The sequence below is a fragment of the Gopherus flavomarginatus genome, chromosome 3 (genome assembly GCF_025201925.1).
Source record: "Gopherus flavomarginatus isolate rGopFla2 chromosome 3, rGopFla2.mat.asm, whole genome shotgun sequence".
Taxonomy (NCBI): Eukaryota; Metazoa; Chordata; order Testudines; family Testudinidae; genus Gopherus; species Gopherus flavomarginatus.
In genome coordinates, this window is record NC_066619.1 from 221971352 (window position 1) to 221987274 (window position 15923).

The window sequence follows — 15923 nt, forward strand, 5'->3', positions numbered from 1 at the left end:
GGGGTAAAAATCTGTGGATTGGTCCTGCCTTGAGCAGGGGGTTGGACTAGATGACCTCCTGAGGTCCCTTCCAACCCTATGATTCTATTCTGCTAATTTTGTTTTTGTTTTTGAATGTCTACAGTGCACAGAAAGCTTTCTGAGCTCATCTGGTATGGCACCCATGTACTTAGGTTCTTATAAATATGACTGTTTGTGGAAAGTCTGCTATATGGTTCAAAGAAAATACAGATTGTACATGTCTTCTGATGGCATCCATCTTTACACACTTCATGTTAGTTCTAGTCATTCACTATCTGTGCTCATGTTTCAAAAAGTAATTGATAATTGAAATGTATAAAAGTATTCTGTTTCATGTGTATTCAGATATTTCACTTACTTCAGACTTATGAAATATTAATTAGTTTTTGCAATAAAACGTAAAGAACCCCTACTGAAGTTGTACAAAATGACCTTCAGATATTTAAAGTCAATAAATAAGTAAATCTTACTCATAAAGAAACATTTTGTTAAGCTGCTAAAGGGAGAAAAATGAGTTATCCATCAGATGGCTTACAGCGTTGAAATCAACAGAGCTTTCCTCTATCTTCATCAGCAGTTTGTCCATTAATTAGCCCTTCAATTCCACTTCAGTTAAATTAACTCTAATTAATAAGTTCATTACAAAAATTGACACACCTTGCTCAAAGCTAGTGTGCTCAAAGCTGATAAACACCTTCACCCTAATGAAAAATTGATTAGATTGAAGAGAAAAGAGGGAACCTCTGAAATAAAACTCTCCCTCTCCTGCAGCTGGGTTGATGTTCTGTGACTCTGAAGTTAATCAGACCATCTCAGATCTTTTAATCAAAAATTTAATTCAAAGTAGATAGAAAATGTTGTGTGGGAAAAACAACCCAGCTCTCTTGCCCAGTAAACATTCTGCACTATTGTTCATAAGAAGTGCCATCACAACTTGATGCTGTGTGGAATGTTTTATAGCACTTTGAGGCAGAGAATTATTATCTATTGGGGGGAAAATACTACTGAATGAAAAACTAGAAACAAAGCCCATATGTAAAACCTTTCATCCTCTTTTATGAGCTCTCCTTTTATTGCAGTCAAAAATAATTTCAGTTCTTTCTTATTAGGGTGGTTTGCTGTCTTTTACAAGGAATCCCAAAATAAATATAATAATCTTATGAACCAGCATATGATTGTGACTAACTGTATTCTAAGAGACTAAAAAACATCCCTCAGGCTTTTTTTTTCTGTAGTCAGCTTCACACAAATGAAGTTTTCCAAAGACTGACTGAATAAAGAAAAAAGATAAATGCAAACTATAACAACCTGAATTATCATCTTGTATTAGTTTTGAGATGTAAGATATATTTTTTGACCTATGAATAACTTAGGCCTTAATGTTCTTTTCAATTATTCTACTAGTTATAAAACCTTGTTAGTGTAGGTGACAAGTTGAATGCTTTTGTTGATTTATTTTTAATAGTCTTTCTGTTTTTAAACCAGACTGCCTAAAGCTGTCATTGCTATAAATTTACAGAAAGTTAAAAAAAATCTTATATTTAACGGACATGTCAGTATGTCAGCAATGCACTAATGTGTCTCACTGAGGCTGATTCTTTTTAATGAAAAAATATGTCAGAGATGGCACATTTCAAATTTGAAAGAAACCTGGGGGCAAGGAAAAAAGCCCCTTTGCTAAATTGAACTTTTGTTCAATTGTAAATTTTTGCCTATAATGTAAATGACCCATAAGGTACGTGTGGTACATTTAGTCACTAAAGCTATGCAGTAAATTCTAATGGGTTTAAATGCATATAATCTAAGCTACAAAAGGTAACTCTTAAGAAATATGTGCTCACAAAAAATATAATTGGAAATTACTCAGAGCTAACTGACAGAAGAGCTGTGGACTCTTAGGCATTACTAAGTCTACTGGGTAACTAATTAAGCATTAGCAGAGATAAAATTCCATATTCCATATTCTCTTGGGTCCTACCTGAAAATGCTTTTAGCTGTCAATTCCTTTGATTTAATTTTCAAAGATTTTGCTTTTCTCCTTCATACGTTGAATTAAAATGTAACTCTGCTAATTAATGTGTGTTCTCCTCTCATTCTTTCTCTCTTTTTCTCCCATTCATCCTTTTAAATACAGAAATTTGTTCTGTCGACTGTGGCTCTCATGGTGTTTGCATGGGTGGAACATGTCGTTGCGAAGAAGGTTGGACCGGACCAGCCTGCAATCAAAGAGCCTGCCACCCTCGCTGTGCTGAACATGGAACCTGTAAAGATGGGAAGTGTGAATGTAGCCAGGGATGGAATGGAGAGCACTGTACTATTGGTAGGCTAGCTGTGCTTTAATATCTGTCATCAATACAAAACTCAAAAAGCTAGAATTCTTGGTCTTTTGTGCATCAGAAATGTAACACTTTGAAGCTTGTTTCTTCAAACAGAATATTTGCACCTGTCAGGCTGTGTAAAGGAATTAATGTTTTAAGAAAGGAAATGATTAAATAATGGCTCATCAATCCTTTACAGCTTGTTTGCCACAAATGGGAGGTGCAAGAATTTCACTTTCAGTTGTTTCCTGTAGCTGCCTCCTGTAGAGGAGAAGCTTACATATTTTTTAAATCTGTAAATAAGTCTTCTGATGTATGCTTTTTTTATTTTTATGTGATAGTAACACATCTTTTGGAAAACAATGCTACCTTTTTTCCCCCTTTACTGAGAAGAAAGCCTAAGAAGCTTACCCTAACCTGAGCCCCCCCAAAAAAACACTTACCAAGGTGGTAAAGAGATCTAACTGCCCCCCCCCCATTATCCTTTTTGTTGACATAATGAATTTCTACTTTACAGTTGTACAAGATATTTGCTAAGCAAATAATATTACATTTCAAAGCACTTTGAAATGACAAATTCAAAAGAAGCAGTCTTCATTAATCTCTGTATGTTTCCATGATCAAAAATGTTCTATCCTTTAGAAACCAATCTTATTCAACTTCTTCATAAATGATCTGGGGAAAGGGGTAAACAGTGAGATAGCAAAGTTTGCAGATGATACTAAACTGCTCAAGATAGTTAAGACCAAAGCAGACTGTGAAGAACTTCAAAAAGATCTCACAAAACGAAGTGATTGGGCAACAAAATGGCAAATGAAATTTAATGTGGATAAATTTAATGTGGATAATGCACATTGGAAAAAATAACCCCAACTATACATACAATATGATGGGGACTAATTTAGCTGCAACTAATCGAGAAAGAGATCTTGGAGTCATCGTGGATAGTTTTCTGCAGACGTCCACGCAGCGTGCAGTGGCAGTCAAAAAAGCAAATAGGATGTTAAGAATCATTAAAAAGGGGATAGAGAATAAGATGGAAAATATCTTATTGCCCTTATATAAATCCATGGTACGCCCCCATCCCCTCATCTCAAAAAAGTTCAGAAAAGGGCAACTGCTATAAGGAGGGCTTTGGGATGTACGGCCATTGGGAAGCATTTACGGACAGAAGACTGTTCTCTTGGGATGGACTTCACCTGAGCAAGGAGGGAAATAGACTTCTAGGATGGAGGCTCACCGACCTGATTAAGAGAGCTTTAAACTAGAAATTTGGGGGAGATGGTTGGGAGATGTCCGGGAGATCTCCACGCTCGAATTTAACCTTGAGAGGGAAGTAAACAAAGTAAGAGGGGATACAGCCGTGGACAGAAGAATTGGCATAAGGAGGAAGGGTAGTGTAGATAACAGACTAACAGGTGATGTTGGTGGTAGAATGTCTGTGCCTAACAGGGTACAGAATGTGAGTGAAGCCAAATGGCAAAAATGAAGATGTCTGTACACTAATGCGAGGAGCCTAGGGAACAAAATGGAGGAACTAGAGCTACTGGTGCAGGAAGTGAAACCGGACAAGACAGAGTTTGTCTGGGCAAAAATCACACTGGGAAAGAAAGCTACTAGAGCCTCCCCTGAGATAGTGCTTGGGTGTGCTACAGACCGCCAGGATCTGATCTGGATATGGATAGAGACCTCTTTAATGTTTTTAAGGAAGTAAACACTAATGGGAAATGTGTGATCATGGGAGACTTCAACTTCCCAGATATAGACTGGAGGACAAGTGCTAGCAAGAATAGTAGGGCTCAGATTTTTCTGGATGTGATAGCTGATGGATTCCTTCACCAAGTAGTTGAAGAACCGACAAGAGGGGATGCCATTTTAGATTTGGTTTTGGTGAGCAGTGAAGACCTCATAGAAGAAATGGTTGTAGGGGACAACCTTGGTTCAAGTGATCATGAGCTAATTCAGTTCAAACTAGATGGAAGGATAAACAAAAATAGATCTGGGACTAGGGTTTTTGATTTCAAAAAGGCTAACTTTAAAGAATTAAGGAAATTAGTTAGGGAAGTGGATTGGACTGAAGAACTTGTGGATCTAAATGCGGAAGAGGCCTGGAATTACTTTAAGTCGCAGCTGCAGAAACTATCGGAAGCCTGCATCCCAAGAAAGGGGAAAAAAACCATAGGCAGGAGTTGTAGACCAAGCTGGATGAGCAAGCATCTCAGAGAGGTGATTAAGAAAAAGCAGAAAGCCTACAAGGAGTGGAAGAAGGGTGGGATTAGCAAGGAAAGCTATCTTAGTGAGGTCAGAACATGTAGGGATAAAGTGAGAAAGGCTAAAAGCCATGTAGAGTTGAACCTTGCAAAGGGAATTAAAGCCAATAGTAAAAGGTTCTATAGCCATATAAATAAGAAGAAAACAAAGAAAGAAGAAGTGGGACCACTACTCACTGAGGATGGAAAGGAGGTTAAGGATAACCTAGGCAAGGCCCAATATCTAAATAAGTACTTTGCCTCAGTCTTTAATAAGGCTAATGGGGAGCTTAGGGGTAATGGAAGGATGACAAACAGGAATGAGGATATGGAGGTGGATATTACCACATCTGAGGTAGAAGCCATACTTGAACAGCTTAATGGGAGAAAATCGGAGGGCCCGGACAATCTTCATCCGAGAATATTAAAGGAACTGGCGCATGAAATTGCAAGCCCATTAGCGAGAATTTTTAATGAATCAGTAAACTCAGGGGTTGTACCATACGACTGGAGAATTGCTAACGTAGTTCCTATCTTTAAGAAAGGGAGAAAGAGTGATCCGAATAACTATAGGTCTGTTTGTTTGACATCTGTAGTATGTAAGGTCTTGGAAAAAATTTTGAAGGAGAAAGTAGTTAAGGACATTGAGGTCAATGGTAATTGGGACAAAGTACAACATGGTTTTACTAAAGGTAGATCGTGCCAAACCAACCTGATCTCTTTCTTTGAGAAGGTGACAGACTATTTAGACAAAGGAAATGCAGTAGACCTAATTTACCTCGATTTCAGTAAGGCATTTGACACGGTTCCACATGCGGAATTATTAGTCAAATTGGAAAAGATGGGGATCAATATGAGAACTGAAAGATGGATAAGGAACTGGTTAAAGGGGAGACTACAATGGGTCCTACTGAAGGGTGAACTGTCAGGCTGGAAGGAGGTTACTAGTGGTGTTCCTCAAGGATCGGTTCTGGGACCAATCTTATTTAACCTTTTTATTACTGACCTTGGCACAAAAAGCGGGAATGTGCTAATAAAGTTTGCGGATGACACAAAGCTGGGGGGTATTGCTAACACAGAGAAGGACCGGGATATCATACAGGAAGATCTGGACGACCTTGTAAACTGGAGTAATAGTAATAGGATGAGATTTAATAGTGAAAAGTGCAAGGTCATGCACTTAGGGATTAATAATAAGAACTTTAGATATACATTGGGGACGCATCAATTGGAAGCAACAGAGGAGGAGAAGGACCTTGGGGTATTGGTTGATCACAGGATGACTATGAGCCGCCAATGTGATATGGCCGTTAAAAAAGCTAATGCAGTTTTAGGATGCATCAGGCGAGGTATTTCCAGCAAAGATAAGGAGGTGTTAGTACCGTTATATAAGGCGCTGGTGAGACCCCACCTGGAATACTGTGTGCAGTTCTGGTCTCCCATGTTTAAGAAGGATGAGTTCAAACTGGAACAGATTCAGAGACGGGCTACTAGGATGATCCGAGGTATGGAAAACCTGTCATATGAAAGGAGACTCAAAGAGCTTGGCTTGTTTAGTCTAGCCAAAAGAAGGCTGAGGGGGGATATGCTTGTTCTTTATAAATATATCAGAGGGATTAATATTAGGGAGGGAGAGGAATTATTTAAGCTTAGTACCAATGTAGATACTAGAACGAATGGGTATAAACTGGACACTAGGAAGTTTAGACTTGAAATTAGACGAAGGTTTCTAACAATTAGAGGAGTGAAGTTCTGGAACAGCCTTCCAAGGGGAGTAGTGGGGGCAAAAGACATATCTGGCTTTAAGATTAAGCTTGATAAGTTTATGGAAGGGATGGTATGATGGGATAGCCTAATTTTGGCAATTGATCTTTGATTATTGCCAGATAAGTATGCCCAGTGGTTGGTGATGGGATGTTGGATGGGATGGGATCTGAGTTACTGCAGAGAATTCTTTTCTGAGTGCTGGCTGGTGAGTCTTGCCCACATGCTCAGGGTTTAGCTGATCGCCATATTTGGGGTCGGGAAGGAATTTTCCTCCAGGGCAGATTGGCAGAGGCCCTGGAGGTTTTTCGCCTTCCCCTGCAGCGTGGGGCATGGGTCACTTGCTGGTGGATTCTCTGCAGCTCGAGGTCTTCAAACCACAATTTGAAGACTTCAATAACTCAGGCATAGGTTAGGGGTTTGTTATAGAAGTGGATGGGTAGGGTTCTGTGGCCTGCATTGTGCAGGGGGTCGGACTAGATGATCACATTGGTCCCTTCTGACCCTAGAATCTATGAATCTATGAAAACTAAAATGATTAGGGGTTTGGAACAGGTTCCATATGAGGAGAGATTAAAGAGGCTAGGACTTTTCAGCTTGGAAAACAGGAGACGAAGGGGGGGATATGATAGAGGTATATAAAATCATGAGTGGTGTGGAGAAAGTGAATAAGGAAAAGTTATTTACTTGTTCCCATAATATAAGAACTAGGGGCTAGCAAATGAAATTAATGGGCAAAAGGTTTAAAACAAATGAAAGGAAGTTCTTCACACAGCGCACTGTCAACCTCTGGAACTCCTTGCCTGAGGAGGTTATGAGGGCTAGGACTATAACAGGGTTTAAAAGAGAACTAGATAAATTCATTAAGTCCATTAATGGCTATTAGCCAGGATGGGTAAGGAATGGTGTCCCTAGCCTCTGCTGGTCAGAGGATGGAGATGGATGGCGGGCGAGAGATCACTTGATGATTACCTTTTAGGTTCACTCCCTGTGGGGCACCTGGCATTGGCCACTGTCAGAAGACAGAATACTGGGCTGGATGGACCTTTGGTCTGATCCAGTATGGCCTTTCTTATGTTGTTAACTCCTGTGCTTTTATCATTGAATTATTTACGCCCTGTATATTCCATATAACATAGACAAAAAGCAAATTGTGTGACCCTTTCCTTCAAATTATATGAAAGATCATTCTCTTTCCCAGAATTTAATTAATGTGTCTCTCCAGAAACTTACCAAAGGCCACATTTTGCCTTTGGATGTATACTTTTCCATTGCACAGAATTTGACAGGGATCTGTGGGCAGTGAGGAAATGCGGGGATTTGTGCGTATATAGATCAAAAAGGGCAGAGGAATTAGAAAAAGGGGAAGAAATGTTGTCACAGAAAAGCAAATGATACTATTATTTACTTGTATTACCATAGCACTTAGGAGCCCTAAGTCATGGACCAGGACCCCATTGTGCTAGGCACTGTACAAACACAGAACAAAACAAGATGGAAGTCTGAGAGATCAGATATGGAGTGATGCTTAGTGAAAAATGTTTGCCCATAAATGATGCAGTGTTTTTGTCTTTTTATCATTTTTTGGTGTGAGTTCATTTGAGAATGTAGTGATTGTCTGGTTTCACCAACGTAATTGTTGGGGCATTTGATGTACTGGTATAGTACGCCACATGTTGTAATAAATGTCTGTAGGACCCATGGATCTTGAAAGGTGTGTTGTGAGGGTATTGATCATTGTAGTAGTGGAGATATGTCTGCAGGCTTTTATATCTGTTGTTATGGCAGGGTCTGGTGCCACTTTGAGTTAGTGTATCCTGGTCTATGGGGAGCTTGATTCTGATGAGCTTGGTGAGGTTGAGGCATTGTTTGAAGGCCAGAAGAGAGGGTTCAGGGAAGATTTCTTTCAGGATGTGGTCCCCATCAAATGTGGGTTGTAATTGTTGGATGATATTCCATATGGATTCTAGTGTGGGATGGTAGTGACACCGAAGGGTGTGCAGTCAGTGGGGTTTTTTTCTGTATTGAAGCTGAGGTCTCCTGCAATATTTGGGTAGCCTGCTCCAGTCTACAGTAGTTCTCTGGTAAAGTGTCCTTGTTTAGTGAAGGTAGTTTTAAGTGAGTATCCCACACTTCCTCTTCAGAGCATATTCTGTTGTATCCGAGTGCCTGGCTGTAGATAACAGGTTTCTTGGTATGTCTGGTGTGATTGTTGGATCTGTGGAGGGAAGTGTGATGATTCATGGGATTTCTTGAATATACTGTCTATAGGGTTCCATTGTTTAAATTGATCATGGTGTCCAGGAAGTTGGTGGTGGTATGGGAGTGTTCTAGAGCGATAAACACCACGACTACAACAACACTGGAAAACATAAGAAACAGAAATTTGATCATAAAGAGCTCTTCAGTCTAGCAGACAAAGGTATAATAAGATCCAGTGGCTGGAAGTTGAAGCTGGACAAATTCAGACAAGAATTAAGGTGAGCATTTTTAAGAGTGAAGGTAATTAACCATTGGAACAATTTACCAAGGGTCGTGGTGGATTATCCATCACAGGAAAATGTTAAATCAAGATTGGTTGTTTTTCTAAAATATAAGAGTTATTTAAAGCAGGAATTAATTGGGGGAAGTCCTATTGGGCCTGCGTTATACAGAAGGTCAGATTAGATTATCACAATGGTCCCTTCTGGCTTTATAATCTATGAGTCTATTAATATTTTTCAGTTTGATAGGCAGTAGTCTAATCCCACCTGTGGGATAACTGTTGTCAAGGTTTTCATAGGCATAATGGCAAAGGAGAGTTTTAAGGAGATTTCGAAAGAGGATGATGAGGTCGCTTTGCAGATGTTTATAGGAAGCTTTTCCCAAGCAGGGAGGGTAGCATGGAGCACAAAGGTGCTTGTTTGAAAATTTAATAATTTCCTGATGGAGGCAGACATCATGGACTGAACATAGGTGAGAGTTGGCATCTCGATAATGAATAAGAGATAGGCTATTGAGGGCCTTGAAAGTGAAGATGAGCAGCTTATGTTTGATGCAACAGAGAAGGGCAATCCAGTGAAGGGCTGCAAGAGGGGTGAGATGGTAAAATTGATGGGCCTGGAAAATGATCTTTGGTAAATAACTCTTAATGGATATAACTGAGGCAAGATTGCATTATTCAAGGCCAGACAAAAGGATGCAAAATATTGCATTAATTGACAGGCAAGATGATGAGAGCTTGGACAAGACTTGTTAGGTTTTGTAGGTGAGAGGAAAGCCATATCTCAGAGCTGTTATGCAGAATGAGTCAACAAGATTTAGACATAGGCTAGTAGTGAGGACCTACAACGTGATCCAGGTTGAAGAGGACACACAGGTTGTGGGCCTAAGTGACAGGATGGTGGTCTTGTCCACATGATTAAAAAAGACAGGAGGGAGATTTCTGGAGAAGCCTGATTAAGAGCTCTTTTTCATAGACAGGTTCAGTTTTTGTTGACTGCTAGACATCCATGAGGAGATGTCAGAGAGACAGGCTGAGATTTTAGTTTGGACAGAAGGAAACAGGTGAAGAATGGGGAGGGAAGTCTGGAGTTGTCAGCAGAAAGATAGTAGTTGAATTGGTGTTTGCAGATGAGATTACCCACAAATAAGGTGTAGAGAGAGGCAACAAGGACAGAGTCCTGTGAAACCCTTCCAGCAAGTTGGAGAGGGGATGAGGAGGATCCACCAAAGCACATGCTAAAGAAGTGATTAGAGAGGTAGGAGGAGAGCTGCTTCTCTTTTTAAAAACAATTAATCTTAGGAAAAAATGGGAGTGTAAGATAAAGCCTTTCTTTAGGTGGCTTTAACTTGCCGAACAGAAGTTACTCAGCAGATCACTCTACTGTTGGTCTCACTGACCTGGGCTGCTTTACCTGGGTTATAGTTGTACACAGATGAACTGTTCTTGAACAATATTTCCAACATATTAGGCACAAACAGGTTTTTCTTCAGCACTGGGCAAGCAGGTCTGTCTTTTTCAATGCATAAATTATTGTGTGGTTGCTGTTGTCAGGAAAATCCCACCTTTGGTTAATGTTTGATTTGTTTGTGTTGCTTTTATGGTTTCTAAGACTCAGGGCCGCCCAGGGGATTCAGGGGGCCTTGGGCAAAGCAATTTCGGGGGCCCCTTCCATTAGAAAAAGTTGCAGTACTATAGAATACCATATTCTTGTGGGGGCCGCTGCAGGGCCCAGGACCTGGGACAAATTGCCCCGCTTGACCCCCCCTACCCCTCCCTGGGCAGCCCTGCTAAGACTAGTAATGAACCACAGGATCATATTCCACACTGATACATATGTTTTTCTAGAAATGTTCTCTTCGAGACCCCATTGTTACAGATAAATCAGGTCCTTTTCTTGCTCTTAACCAACCGTAGCTCTGTCTTAGGCTATGTCTACATTGTGAGCTAGGGGCACGAGTCTCCTGCTCGTGTACAGATACTCACCATAGCTCGATGAGAGCTAGCACAAGTATAAATGATAGCAGTGTAGTCGTGGTGGCAGTGGAGGCATAGCTGAGCGATGCCAAGTATAAACACATCTAAAAAATGGTGGGCACGTACTTGGCGTCGCTCAGCTGTGCCTCTGCAGCTGGTGCCCATGCTACCATGTCTACAATCCTATTTATACTTGCACTAGCTTCCTTTGTGTTACCTTGTGTATATTGATATGAGCAGGGGAATCACACACCTAGCTCATAGCATAGGCATAGCCATTGTGGAATGGGACTTGATTCTTCCTCAGCCTGGCGTGCAAAGAGCCAATGAGCCCATGTCCCAGCCCCTCTAGCTTGTATAACAATATTGCCACCAAAGTAACAGTTTTCAAAGCACAAGTGATATCTGCATACACAGTACTTCCATTGCCATCCTTTGCCTATAAAACCAAACATTTTTATACCATTTACTAGCACAACTTGCCCTTGGTGGCCGAATACTTAGATAGTCTGCATTGTGTATGTGAAAGTCTTACAAGTTCCCTTATGTATTGAAAAAGTAGGAAATCCCTTTACTCCCGATTTCATATGCTATTGAGCATCTAGATACTAGCATAATATACTGGAACCCAGTTTATCAGATCTAATTGGGACTGGGGCCAGGTCCAATAATTAAAATTTCAGATAATCCAGAGACTGGAAAAATGTGAGGCTTCAGCACCTTCTAGCAGCCACAGGAGAGATCGCAGGCTTCTGGACCTGTGCTTAGTGGCTGTGCAGTTAATATGGAGAGCCAGATAATGGAGGGTCGGATAAATGGGGTTCCACTGTACATACTTTAGAAATCGACATCTATACACAACTAGCCAAACGCCGCCCAAAGTTCACACGCACAAATTTCTATCATTATGTGGACAGGTATATCCACTCAATATTTTGCATCTGTCATGTCAACACTAGATCCAAATGACGAGAGAGACATGTGCACATTAATCATAAAGGCATGAATGGAGCCTTAAGTAGGTAAAGGCATTAACTAAGCTGTCCAACTCAATAATCTATCTAACTATCTAAAGAGCTATGGTTTTACATAAATCATGAGCAGCGTTTGAGACAGTAAAGTGAAGAATATTCCAAGCTTCTACTGAGAACTTCTGTTTGTCTCTAAATGTTTTATTTCTGGTTGCATTCTTCAAGTTGGCACATGTTAAACAGCACCATCTCTCTGATTTTAAAGAAGTCCTTTGTGGAATTCTCTTCTAATAATATGTTAAACATCAAGTTGTTTATTGAGTTACATTGATTTTCACGTACATTCAGGCAATTCACATGGAAATTTGGCCTGGGGGAATTCCTAATTCTTTTAAGCTACAAAATACAAGCTACCTGTTTTTATTCTCATTCTTTAGTACATTGGGAAGCAAGATCATTAATGATCACAAAGAGATGCTTTGTTTGTTCAGACAAAACTTAGGCATGCACTGCTCAGCATACCTCTATTAAACACCAGGGTGGCTCTGGGGTTTAGGATACCAAAAATTGGAACATTGCAAATGAAATACACACAGCTAGAGAGTTAGTTGTTAAACAATATGAAAAAAAATCAAAAGCATTAGCAGTATGGACAGATATTGGTCTGATGCACTAGATCTTATCAACTTTGATAAGCGGTAGAGCAAGAGTGGTATTTGTTTGAAATAAATTATGAGCCCAAAGCTTTCAGTGCTTTCCTCCAGCACAATTTTTCACACTAATAGTTTTTCACAAATTAATAGATATAAAATATATTTGGGCTTTCTAATGTCTTAAACTGTGCAAAGCATTAGCAAGGTTATCAAGAATTTTAGTAATGCTAGAAGGATTGGAAGGATCAGCCAGGAAATCTATCAGGGATTGTATTCTCAATTATGTTGGCATTTTTACCTTGAAATAATTCTTGTTTCCAATTATTTAATTTAAATCTGTTTTTCTTAGATAATTTTAAATGAGCAGGGGGTATTGTGATATGTAAGAACCAATATGTAAAGTAAACAAAACTACTCTTAATACTGACCCTATTCTTTTGGTTACTTCCACGAACAGGAAAATAGATCAAAGATTAATTTATATGCATGATTTCCATTGGCCCTTTTTAGTTGCACACAGTATCTCACTTAATGCCATACCTGCTCTTGATACACTCATTGTGTGGTCTGTATGATGCACGCACAATTCCAAAGATTGATGCACAAGTTGTTCAGCAGGAGTTGCATGCTCAGGTTGGGACTTAATCCTGAAATGTACTAAAGTTGATAAGAGTTGAAGGAGCATGAAATCTCCCACAGATGCTCAGCGCATTGTAGAGTTGAGTCAATAAAGGGCAGTGTATGTTCCAAAGCGCATTAAGTGCTAAGGAAATTAAAGGATTTCTAAATTACTGTGTATATTTTTCCCCTTGGAGTGGTAAGATTTTACCTCTGCTTAAATCCACATGGGCACAGTTTAGATCAAGGATTATTTTACCACAGAGCCCCAGCCCAAGGCCATGGGAAATTACCTGCCCGATTCTTTGTTTGGTCTGAGAGTGGCATTCATGAGTCTGAGGTTGGAATGTGGCCCTTTACTATTTTGTGAAGATCTATTTCTGCCTCTTATGGTAGATTTTCATCCTAAACCAATTCTATTTCTATTCAAATAATTGGTCCCATATTAAAAATGTTGGTGATTTTTTTGTTTGTTTTTTAAGTATTAAGCACAGGAGACCTCCCAGTTTCTGTAATTGTAGTTTGCATATTTAAGATTGGAATTTCTGTCCTCAACCTCTCCTTTATCTCTGTGTGTATGCAAGATTGCACATGCACAACTGGACACCAGATAGACTCCTGAGTGAACATTTATTCCTTAATTATGTTTTCTGATTGCAGTTTTGCTAAAATGTTTTTGTTGTTGCTGCTTGATGTTATGTTTTCTTTTTAAGCCCTGTTCACAATGAGTTCAGTGACCTTCTCCTTTTTGAATAGCTATATTGTGAGGTTGGAAGAGAGAGTGTTTGTTTGAAATGGGGTTATTATTTCTGTGATTTAACTGTCATGTACCCTTAATAAATAAGTAACAATCATAGAAATCCCATCGATATGAATACTTTGCCAGCTGCTTTTCCATTAAACTCTGCTAGCTGAATGAAATCAGTAAATAATTATGTTGGTAGGGAATCTGTTATATCCAAGTGCTCTATAATGTCTCCGTTTTACAACACAGCTAAATTTTTTCTATACACCAAATTAGTTTTTAGAGTAATCTAAATTGCAAATTGGCCGATTTGCATTAAAACTATGCCGTCTTGTTCTGATTTGTCAACACCTCTTTTTTAAGAAGTCATTAACATTAAGCATGGGTGGGTAAGACCATCTGTTTATGGAGCTTGCCTGCAGCTCCATCACTTAACATATAAGACAGGTTACAGCTGTTTAATTGTTATGGTGTTGAACGATTATGATTCTATCCAAAATTAATATTTATATCTGTATGCATAGAAAGCATGTGGTTAAACATAAGTGATCTAAATGTGGATTAATGTCATTAAGCATTAATTAATTAATCCCTCAGGAGGGCTGAAGTTGGAATAGTGGTATTCACACTACTTTTTTAGTAACTGCATGAGGTTACTTTATCTAATAGGCATAATTGAAATTAGCCTCAAATAATAATGGACAGTAAAAAAAAATGTACAGCTTGTAACACATTTGTATCTCTATGGGAATCAGGCCTTCCTTGTTTTATGTTCTAAGAACTTTTGCAAGATTATTTATCCTAAAATTCAGTTGTGAAAAGAAGAAGAAAAAACAGACAAAGTACTTTTTTTCCTGTTTTCTGTTGCATGAAATCATAAATCAATCTTCAGAAATATAAAACATGGATTTTTTGAGTAAGAGATAACCATAGGTAGGCCACATTAATTAGATAAATGAGATAGTTGAAAGTTATAGATTTGCATAATCATTTAAAAGAAATGGAAAATTGCAAGCAGAAAATAATCCACTTTATGTCACAGGACTAGTGAAAATGAATAGGAACATGATCATGTGCCATGTGGACTTCCACTGGCATCTGTGGGTATTGGATTTGGAGAGCTTTGTGAGTATGTGACCCTAAAGCTAAAGGCACTATTATGGTCTTTTTCTGGTTGACCATGAGTAGCATAAGCTCAAAAATACTGAGTGTCAAGGCATGCATAGTTATTCAGAATTCTCCTCTGTAGCATTGTAAGACCTGCCCATGCTTAATTTAATTTGTGTTTAGCCCAGAGCTCTTTTTACAACAGATTTAAAATATGACCATAGAGAAAGCACTACTTTTCTTTCTATCAGATCAGAGTTCAAGTCTAAGCCATATTTTGTCCTCTTGCTCAAAGACAAGTTTGGGTGCCTGATTGATCTTCCTTACATATACGGGAACAGATGAGGTTGATCTGAGTTGGGGGGCAGCACAAATAGGAGATATTACCAGCTCCATTGCATCATTTCTTCTTCCACTGATCCTGAGGAAGCTCCTCTACTGGTGCACCATGGCGCTGAGCTTCACATGGAAAAGTCAGGGAGAGGATTATTCTTCACTGCATTATTCCCTTTAGTAACATAGTTTTGTGCAATATAAAGAGTACTAATCTAGTCAGAATTATTTAATACTGGGTGCTTCTCTGCATAATGAAATCTTGCTGAGGGGTGTATTTGGTTCAATGTTCACTCCAAAGGACAGCAGGACATTATGATTCCTGAGGAAGCCATGCTGCCATATGAACAAGAGAGTGGAACAGCGAGCTCTGCAGAATGCTGTACATCTGAGCCTCTGTGTGGATGCCCTTCTTGAAACATGGGTGACCCCAAACTTGCATAGATCGTAAAACATCCGTGAATTTCAGTGGCACAGGCACACTCACAAGACAGAACAATTGATTAAATATTTCTCCCACCTTCAGAAGTTTCTCTTTCATACGAGACAATCTAGACTTTGGTTTTCTTTTCCTTCCTTTCTTTTTTAGCATTTTCTTTATTTAAGAGATCTGTTCCTTGTATATATCCAGAATCTCATCAGCTGACTATAGAAAGATTGTAGCACTTTTCATTCCCGAAAGCAC

The 15923-nt window shown here is 39.2% G+C and overlaps 1 protein-coding gene across 17 annotated transcripts in view; it reads left to right on the top strand.

The window, feature by feature from the left end:
* TENM3 (teneurin transmembrane protein 3) overlaps positions 1-15923 on the top strand; it is an 857073-nt gene that overhangs the window by 730785 nt on the left and 110365 nt on the right. For all 17 annotated transcript variants that reach the window (XM_050945288.1, XM_050945293.1, XM_050945292.1 and 14 more), the window contains one exon: positions 2156-2341. In XM_050945288.1, the coding sequence (XP_050801245.1) occupies positions 2156-2341 (186 nt within the window). The remainder of the gene's footprint in view (positions 1-2155; positions 2342-15923) is intronic.